We start from the raw sequence: 10,886 nt of genomic DNA, 5'->3' as shown, positions 1-10,886 counted from the left end.
TAATTAATTAATTAGTAGGATAATTAATTAATTAGTTAATTACCTTCTCCAAATCTGGCAATTCAAAAGGGATTATGAGGTGTTTCCCACACTTCAAGGCTATCACCATTTTGGCCTTCCATGAATGCTTACTTGGCGCTCCCATCACTATCTTGCACGTCTTCGCTTTCATTCAGCTTCCGTGATACCAGTGAAGAAACCTGGATTATTGTCAGCGCCAGCGCGGCAATACTCTCCGGTTTCTCTCCTTATCAATATTTGTTCTGCAACTCGGAAAATATGATTCAGATCGTAATCTTCATAGGCAGCCTTTCCTTGCCTTTGCAGTCGTCGGAGATTCACACCATGATATAGATCGTTATGGTGAATCGTCACTTCAATTAACATGATCTATAACCTTAATAATTATAGGACCAATAATAAAATTATACTTAACAAAATAATAAACTTTTAAAATTTATACCCTGTAATATTTATGAAATCCATCTACCTTATATTTTTCCCTACTTTTTTATTTAAAAAGTATTTTTCAACCATGATGAATTACCATTTGGTTAACTTTCTTAGAAAAAGCTTGTTATTATGAGAGTTAGGCCTTTTATATATATATATATATATATATATATATATATATATATATATATATATATATATATATATATATATATATATGTCAACCATTAAAATAAAAAAAAATTAAAATATAAATTTACGTATATATATTAACTAAAGATGGAATATAATCATTTATTACGTACAAAAGCACTTATTTCCACTATCATAAATTATGCATCATATAACAATTAAAATGTCGAAAATCCCTTGGACCTTAACGACTTACTAGTTACTACACATTTTTGTTTATTTATAATATAATAATATGGTTCCAAATTTAATGGATCTTGCTACGCTCCACAATTCGTACTGGGAATCCTTCCTTCATCCTGCAACTGATGTACGACACACACAGTGGCTGGCCGCCACCCGCGATGGCCACCACGTGGAACCGCCGCAACACGGCGGCCGCCACCCACTTGAGCTGCATGAACGCGATATCCTTCCCCAGGCAAATCCTCGGGCCGGCCTGAAAGATTGGGTAGTTGAAAGCGTCCTTTGGGACGAAACTCCAGCGCTCCTCCCCCTCTTCCTTCTTCAGCCACCGCTCCGGCCGGAATTTCGCCCAGTCATCGCCCCACAGCTCCGCCGACCGTCCCACCGCGTAGGTGTGGCAAATGACGCCCATGCCCTTCTGCACTCTCGTCCCGTCCGGCCACACGTCGTCCTCCCTGGCTTGTTTCCCTTCTAGCGGGACCGGCGGGTTGAGCCTCATGGATTCCGCAATGGTGGCGTGGGTGTATACCAGATCTTTGATTTTTCCGTTGTCGTAATCTTGGATTTCGGCTAGGATCTTGTTTTCTACGTCCGGGTGTTGAGCGATGATCCAGAAGAGCCAAGTGAAAGCGGAAACCATGGTGTCGACGCCGCCGAGAACGATGGCAATGGCGGCGTCGATAAGGAACGTTTCGTCTGATATTTTCTTGCTCATTAACCTCGACAAGAAATCATCGCCGTACTCCTTCCTTTCTCTAATTAACTTCCTGATCAATCTCCGGAGTATAGCCACGGCCCGGCGGAGCCGCCACTCGGTCCCCACGTCTAGAATCTTCTGAACTTTCCAGCTCGTCATGAACGGGGAGAGGCACCTATTCCAGCTTATCTCGATGGCGTCATCAAACGCGTCTCCGAACTCCATTTCCGGGAGCGACGGCGTGAGGTAGGCGAGGTCGTGGCCGAGGCCGAGCATGGCCACCACGTCGAAAGTGAACCGCCGGAGAATATCCTGGAAATCCAAGACCGTTTTCTTGCCGGCGGCGTCTGAGAGGAGAGGAAACAGCCGGCCGTCGATCTCCTTCTTGGTGATATTCTCGATGAAGACAATGAAAGCCTTGGAGTGAAACTCGGCGCCGTAAAGCAGCCTCTGTTTCTTCCAATTCTCCCCGTCGGCGAGAAAAAGGCTCCCGCCAAACAAATCCAAGAAAGAAACCTCGAAGTTCCTCGACTTTGGGTAATCCTTAAACCTCGTCTTCATTATATGCTGAATGTTCTTTGGGTTGGCAGTCACAAGCCTCGCCCGGCCGAACGGGAACCGGAGGTAGAACGTCGACGTCGGACACTTGTGCAAGACCTCCGCCGTCCAGTCCAAGATTGTCTTCTGGTTCTTAATCATGGAGAAGATATGGCCGAACATGGGATAGGACCTTGGGAGGCCACTTTTGGGAGCCGGCACCAACCTAATGTATACGAGGAAGAAAACGGCAAGGCAGAACAGCCAAGCAGATAGGATTTGGATAATGTCTTCCATGGCTGAACAGTGCGACGTCGTTTGTTCGGTTCAGCACCGCCGCCCAAGACTAGACTCTGTGTGCTTCCGCTCTCTGCCTCCGTCGTTCATTTCACAAACGTATTTATATTATAACGTGAAGGGAGATGGTGGAAGGAAGGACAGGGAAAAACGTGGAAACTTTTGGGTCCCACGTGGGGACCATGTATTAAGGGTTGAGTGAAAATGCACCCACTGAATGCCAAAATTTATATGGTACGGACCCCCATCTATCCCTTTTAATTTAATTGGGGTACTCTTCTTATTAATGTGGTAATTCGTCCCAGCCCCCAGGTATTAAGATGACAACACTCACCCCGCCACCACGAGTATCCCTACCTACATTTTACTCTTTTTTTATTTATTTTTTATTAAATCGTACAATTATAACATTATCACCTAAGAAAAATTAATATTGTTGGATACCCCGAGTGGGGTACCCAGTCGATATTGCTGGACAATCAAACATGGTAGGTGGTCAGCCCTACGACCCGCCACGAGGCAAGAAGTCAGACTGACATCCTAGAGGCTTTGTACCACCTTACCCGTTCTATTCTGGGATGACAAGGTGACCAACCTGCCGACCAACCTAGGTAGCCAGCTTGTTGACCAACACCAGGCATCCAACTTGTCGACCAGCACCAGGCAACCAACATGTTGACGAGCACCTAGTATTCAACCCACCGACCAATACCCAGTCGAGAGCGCCAACTAGCTTGACAAGTCAGTACTGCCCGCTATACGGTCGGGCGTGAGAGGAAAATAAGCAAGGAGCTGAGGCAGGCAGAATTCTAAGACTCGACACGCGATTGGCTAGTCTTGGTGGCCAGCTAGCTTAGGCAACCAATCAACATGGGTAGCGGCACAAGCGCCAAAGTATAGTAGCTCGGCCAGTCAGTACCGCTCGCCAGGGGTGTGCAAACTTAGATTAAAGTTCAATTAACCGATCGAACCAAGAATTTCGATTAATCGTTCTTTAACCGAAACACTTCAGTTCGATTAATGGTTAAATGATTTGCAAAATTTTGATTAACTATTAATTCAATTCGAAACTATCGGTTAACCGAATTAACTGAAATTTTATATATATATATATATATATATATATATATATATATATATATAATTAAATTTATATAGATGTTTAGACTTTATAATTTGTGCTTTTATGTTTGCAGTGTTGTTATGGTATTGTGTTTGCATATTTCCTTATGAATTTATTATTATAGTTATATTTTAAATTTTTAATTGAATTTATTATAATATTACTTTAAAGATTTAAAATTTTAACTTAAAATATTTTCTATTAATTGATTAACTGATCGATTAATCGAAAAAACTTTGGTTCAATTAATTCGATAATATAAAGTTCGGTTCAGTTAACAGTTAAACATTTAAAAATTTTGATTAAAATCGTTCGGTAGGTTAACTGATTGCACAACCCGTAGCTATGAGGGCCTGGGATTCGGCGCAATCTTTTGCTTAAATCATTTCTTGAACAATCAGCGAGTAAGTAATGAAATATTGATGGGCAGATTCAACGTTGCCAGTTAAAAACTTTGATTTGTTTATTAAATCATTCAATTCATTGGACAAATACATTAGTTTCATTTCATAAGGAAATAGTGATGGGCTGGTTTCAACGCCATCAGTTATAATAGTGGAAATGTGATCCACGGATCCAAAACCTGGAATTATATATCTCATTACTGTACAGATAAGAAAGGTAATTAATATAAAAATTAAACCCGACCTCGCAAAACATATGTAAGTTATAAGTTAAGCAAACGCATATGCCCCTCAATTTTTAGCGATGCAATTATATATATGTTTACTATTATATATCTTGTTTAATTTAGTAAAGGACTAGAGGGTAATATAAAAAAATATTATGCACAAAGTAATACTGTATTTTTTAGAAACATTGGTCAAATAAACCCTTGCACGTTATATATATAAAAAAATCAATTAAACCCCTTAACTTTAAAAGGTTGTAATTAAACATACTAACTTGTCATTTTGATGCATCCGGACACTATAATTCATTATCCATCTGTAATATATGGTAATTAAGGTTCTGATTAGCATTCTTACCATAAAAATAACTAACTGGTGACCATATTGAAGAAGGCGATAGGCGTCGCCTTGATGGTCACTCTTCTTCCTCCGAGAAAGAAGGTGATGACTCGCTAGCTGGCCAATCGGGCACAGGTGGTCGGGAAGCAAGGAGACTGGTGGGACATTGAGCCTAGGAGCAAGCAGTTTCTTGGAGATTCTTCCATATTTGGAGGCAAGATTTCCTTCTTTATCATTAAGAAAGGGATCCCACAACTTAGGAAATAAATCCCAAATTCGTTTAGGAAGGTTTCTAAAAGTTAAATTTGTTAATCTTTTTATTTATTTTTATTTTTTTTCCTTTCTTCAATCAATTCTCTATGTATAAATGCCCCTTAGCGGTCACATTGTAAGGGGTTGGACATCAACTCTCTAGCAAGGGGAGGCATCCACTCTCTAGCCATAGGGGTTCAAGACCACCATTGTCTAAGAAGAGAGAAAGGCCGCCACTCTTTAACGGCAAAGGGGAGCTCAATTGACATTTACATCTCTTTAGAGAGAAATACAGTTGTACACAGGGACGGAGGTATATGGTTTGTGCAGGGGGGCTTGCCCCCCTAGCCCCCAAAATTTTTTTTTAGTTATATAATATATATAATTTGTTGGTCCCTCCAATATATTACTTTTTGCCCCTTTGGTCCTCCCTCTCCCCCTCCCCCCCGCCCCACTATCTCACTAGCTCGGTGTTGACACTGGAATTTTATTAAATATATTTATTTTTGAATATTTAGTATATTTGAATATATTTTGGGATAATATTGATATTATATAATTTATTAATTAGATAATATGAAAAGAGTTTGAATTTATCAAAACTCTTTATCCTACAACTATAAATAGAACATTTTATTTCTATGTATTCATCCTAGGAAAAATCATAGAAATAGCTTTGAAGCTTATTATATAGAGAATTAGAGATCATGATCATGAAAATAAAAGCACCATGATCCTAAATGTAAAAGTTCCTCCTTGAAAATCATGCCTACCATGTTGATCCAAACCTCCTGAAAATCAAGCCATTTGAAATCCGGAGGCCCTTCAGAAGAACAAGCATATAAGTTCTTCTCTGAAGATCAAGCCACTAGAAACCGGATGGAGCACTGAAGAATCAGAGGACCACATATCCAGAGCTTGCACCCACACATCATATTGATACTTAATGTAACCAATTTTGAATTCCATATATATTATTCAAAATTTTGTGTTTACAAATTGGCACGCCCAGTGGGACAGCTTTGTCTCTCATCTCGTCATAGGCACTGATATGGGGCAAACCGCATATGAAATTTGAAATGGAAGAAGCTAAATGATACTCCTTGGTACGAGTTAAAACGACCAAATGTTCAAGGCTCCTTGGCACGAGTTAAAACGGCCTCATATCCATACTCCTTGGTACGAGTTAAAACGTCCTAATGTTCAAGGCTCCTTGGCACGAGTTAAAACGGCCTCATATCCATACTCTTTGGCACGAGTTAAAACAGCCTCATATACATACTCCTTGGCACGAGTTGAAACAGCCTCATATTCATGCTCCTTGGCACGAGTCAAAACGGCCTTATATTTTTAACTGTAGTGTCGAGACTTCCTTGCACTACATACTTTCGGGTAGTATATGTTCTCAAGTGGCATACAAGCAAGTCTCGAGGGGGCATTTGTTGACACTGGAATTTTATTAAATATATTTATTTTTGAATATTTAGTATATTTGAATATATTTTGGGATAATATTGATATTATATAATTTATTAATTAGATAATATGAAAAGAGTTTGAATTTATCAAAACTCTTTATCCTACAACTATAAATAGAACATTTTATTTCTATGTATTCATCCTAGGAAAAATCATAGAAATAGCTTTGAAGCTTATTATATAGAGAATTAGAGATCATGATCATGAAAATAAAAGCACCATGATCCTAAATGTAAAAGTTCCTCCTTGAAAATCATGCCTACCATGTTGATCCAAACCTCCTGAAAATCAAGCCATTTGAAATCCGGAGGCCCTTCAGAAGAACAAGCATATAAGTTCTTCTCTGAAGATCAAGCCACTAGAAACCGGATGGAGCACTGAAGAATCAGAGGACCACATATCCAGAGCTTGCACCCACACATCATATTGATACTTAATGTAACCAATTTTGAATTCCATATATATTATTCAAAATTTTGTGTTTACACTCGGCAGGAAATTTAGTGTTATAATATATATATATATATATATATTTTGCCCCCTAATATCTTCCTTAGCATGGGCTAGTATGGAGCCATCAGTCATGAACTCAAGTAATACCCAACAATACATATGCTTTTTTTTTTATATGATTTTTTTTGAAAACATCTTTTTTTTTTTTTTATCTCAAACAAGTTCTAGGTTCTTACTCTGCTGCTACTCGCCTACTCCTGATTTATTGTTAATTTGTTATATATTTTGTGTTCCTGATTTATTGTTAATTTGTTATATATTTTTTGAATTGTTATATATTTTGTGAAAGAATGCATTTATGCTTTTATATATAATATGGTAATTAATGTTTTTGTTTTAGTTTTCAAAGATGCATTTATGCTTTTATATTTAATGTTTTGCTTTTAGAGTTTTTAGCTTTCTTCCATTAATGGTTAATCGTAAAAATTGGAAATCTGAATCACAAAGAGTCAATTTGTTATATATTTTGTTAATTGTTATATATTTTGTGAAAGAATGCATTTATGCTTTTATATATAATCTGGTAATTAATGTTTTTGTTTTAGATTTCAAAGATGCATTTATGCTTTTATATTTAATGTTTTGCTTTTAGAGTTTTAGTTTTCTTTCATTAATGGAAATCTGAATTGAAGCTCAATTTGTTATATATTTTGTGAAAGAATGTTTTTATATATAATTTGGTAATTAATGTTTTTGTTTTAGTTTTCAAAGATGCATTTATGCTTAAGCTCAATTTGTTATATATTTTGTGAAAGAATGTTTCTATGTATAATTTGGTAATTAATGTTTTTGTTTTAGTTTTCAAAATGGCTAACCGTAAAAATGTCTTTGCCAGTGAAACTACACTATTGAAGCACAAGAGTTACTATTGCCTCCACTGAGGCTTGAACCCACCACCTCCCGTATAAAGGGAAGGGTATTATGCCACTGGACCACAAGGCCCTTGGCCTAGTCTTAAATATTTAATTGGCTTGTTAGTTTACATTTTAAATTGACTTGTTAGTTTAAATTTTTAATTGACTCATCAAAATATTAATATTGTGATTAATTGTGAACATTGAAAAATTGATGAACTATAATAAAAAAGACACAAAGAATTGATACTTTCTTTAAAAGAAAGAATTTTGAAGATTCAACATCTCAAGTAAATTCATCTACAAGTATTGATCAATTGAAAAGTCGTCCAGAAATATTTCAAAGAAATCAATGAGAAGTTTGACATTCAAGCATTAGAACGTGATCCGTGATATGCAAGAGAGTCATTCTAAATTTTAATACATTTGTTATGTAACGATCTATTTTGGCCCTCCGAATCATAAAAACTTGGTTCCGTCCCTGATTGTACATGTACAAACTACCGACAAAATATAGTGGATTTTGGTTTAGCAGTGCCCAAAAAATTCTGTGATTTTCAACATTATGATTTGCACGTAGAAAATATTGTTTTCCTTTATTTTTCTCCCAAACTATTTACCTTTCATTCATTTAATCAGTTACATTAATCCGCCGACCGATTATCACGTAATCATAAAATCAACAAAAATAGTCAAACTTCTGTCAAGCATGTTTAGAAATAACTCTTTCAAAATCTGTTTTGTAGGTCTGCATGCTGAACTTGTGAGCTTAAGATCTGCCAAAGTTCGAACCTACTAAAAATGGGCCGGGCAAAGAACCGACCTAGACATCTACAAATTAAAAGCATTATGCCGACCTAGACATCTGCAAGTGCTATGCGGACCTGAAGCCGAAGGGCGGCAAATGACAGCAAAATGGTTGCGGACCTAGAGTTCGGTAATTACTCTATAAGGGATTACTTGCATGCATTGCCCACCGATGGCGCATTACGTACTATTGCCACGTAAACTTACATGCATGTATAAGTATGCATATTAAATATCATTATGCTTGCATATTGTTAAATAATATGTATCATTACACGTATTTATACGAAAGATAGGTTAACAAAGGAATAAAATTATGAGTGCTATTAATTAATTTGATGTTCACGGTGTTTACGCAGTTATAATTAATTTATTGTTATTAAAAAGTTTTAATTCTTGAATTTCATATATAGGATGTTTTTGGAAAAGTCGATAATGTGTTGATCCATATGACTGTCTCTTGTACCGAATATAACCCAAAATGTCTCAATTCAAAAACTGTTTTACGTCCACTTTTGATTATATTACCTAATACAAATATAGGTCAACAAAGGAATAATCCAAAACTTTCAACTATAAGATTGATCATAATAAGCTATGCTTTTATTTGTAACGAATTTGTTATAATAAATATTACTTTAATGTAATAATTTTTTTATAATTATTATATTATAAATGTAAATATATTAAATATTTTTAGTTGGAATTTGGAAAAGAGATTTGGGTTGATGTAATGATGCATGTATAAGTTTGTATTTATTAGTATAAATGTAATAATTTATTAAAATTAAAAATTTAGAATGTTAATTTTAAAATTTCAAAAATGTTAGTTGAACATACTCGATAAATTCAACAATTTACAGTTAGGACAAAATTTTTGAAATTGATAAAAACTCAATTCAAAATGACAACTCAACAGGATTCACCTTAAACTGACAAGGTTAAATCGATTGACGTCTCCAAATGTTAGGACCAAATTGTTATTTAAAAAAAATATTGATAATGGCACATTATATCACTAAATAACTAACCAATATAATGTTGTTAACAACCAACATTCTTTCCACTTGTTGACCTCAATTTGTTTTAATGCCATATACCTCGAGTCCATTATTCCAAATAAGCATATTATAAGCCATTGAAAGATCTCATGATATTAAACTTTGATACTAATTTGGCTGGATTAGTGGATACTATTTCAACAAAGGAATAATCCAAAACATTCAACTATAAGAATATAATCATAATAAGCAATTTATGATGTAAGGTATGGCCAAAGACCTTGTGGTCCAGTGGCACTCGGTTTACATTCCTATGTGGTAGGGAGTGGGTTTGAGTCTTAGTGGAGGTGACCTATTCGTATAATTCGTACTACAATTCTACATTACAAATGCAACAGCTTAATTTTATAATACCATTCCTGCAAAAGAAAAAACAACATAGAATATAATGAAAACTGTACTTATTAACAATTTTAGTATTAGCTAGGTATTACAAAGTAATATATAATTTACATAATAATTAAATATAGAGTTATATTATAAACTCAATAATTTTGTAAAAGAATGTAGTTTTATTACTTTATTTGATGGTATAGTTAGTGCAATGAAAAAGACATGTGATATACCAAACATATGTTTACGGGATCATTCGAAAACATATATACTATATATAAAAGTAATATCCTCATATTCCATTTTTCCGCTCAAATTTTTGTAGTCAATTAATTAAATATTTTATTGGTCAAATAATTAATAAAGCTTATTTGGTAAGCAAATGTAAATGAAAATTAACTAATATCCATTAGTTGGTAATATTGTTTTTATATTCACGTATCAAGGCTATTAATAAAAGTAAAGTCCTCCCCTTCAAATTTCCTGCACAAAATAATATTATTAATTAATTGGTAAAAAATTAATAACATTTTATTGGTAACAAAATTTTATTTACCAAATTCTCATAATAATTAAACCATTATAATTGTGAGAATAATGAAAACAAAATCTGTGTAATTTTATACTACGTAAGAAAAAATAATTTATTAATTATTATTTACACCAATAATAATAATTCAACTAAATATCTATACTTCTAGCAATAAAAATAAAATCATTCTTTGTGAAATCCCCGCCCAAACAATAGTAATAGTAATGATAAAATGGAAAAGAAAACTGGTTTTACTAATTGATTGAAAATATAAAAAGATCCTAATAGAAAAGGAAACATAAATTAGGCAATTTGGAAAAGAGAAAGGATATTACTAATTGACTGAAAATTATTTAAAAATATTAATTACACTTTTCTTTTGAAAACTTTAAATTGTTTAAACTTTAAAAATATTAACTAAAAATGAGTTGTTAGATTTTTTGTAATAATTAAAATTAGTTCATTCACATATGGAGGAAGAAAAAACTAAATGCGATATGGTGAAAATGAATATACTTAAGGTATAAAAGTATAATTGCATATATATTAGTGTAATATCTGTTCATAATTACTTTCTCAATCTATTGAAGCACATCCAC

At 34.6% G+C, this 10,886-nt stretch overlaps 1 protein-coding gene across 1 annotated transcript; it reads right to left on the bottom strand.

The window, feature by feature from the left end:
- Positions 1-892: 892 nt before the first annotated feature.
- On the bottom strand, positions 893-2,362 carry LOC116003904 (cytochrome P450 94A2-like). Its single transcript, XM_031243844.1, has one exon. The coding sequence runs from the start codon at positions 2,360-2,362 to the stop codon at positions 893-895; it is 1,470 nt and encodes a 489-aa protein (XP_031099704.1).
- Positions 2,363-10,886: the final 8,524 nt, after the last annotated feature.

Source organism: Ipomoea triloba, chromosome 14 (assembly GCF_003576645.1).
Source record: "Ipomoea triloba cultivar NCNSP0323 chromosome 14, ASM357664v1".
Lineage (NCBI taxonomy): Eukaryota > Viridiplantae > Streptophyta > Magnoliopsida > Solanales > Convolvulaceae > Ipomoea > Ipomoea triloba.
The sequence above is the reverse complement of the archived record's forward strand: the minus strand, read 5'-3'. Positions and strand labels throughout refer to the sequence as shown.

Coding starts and splice junctions, on each gene's coding strand:
- LOC116003904 (XM_031243844.1), bottom strand. CDS start 2,362: ATGGAAGACATTATCCAAATCCTATCTGCTTGGCTGTTCTGCCTTGCC.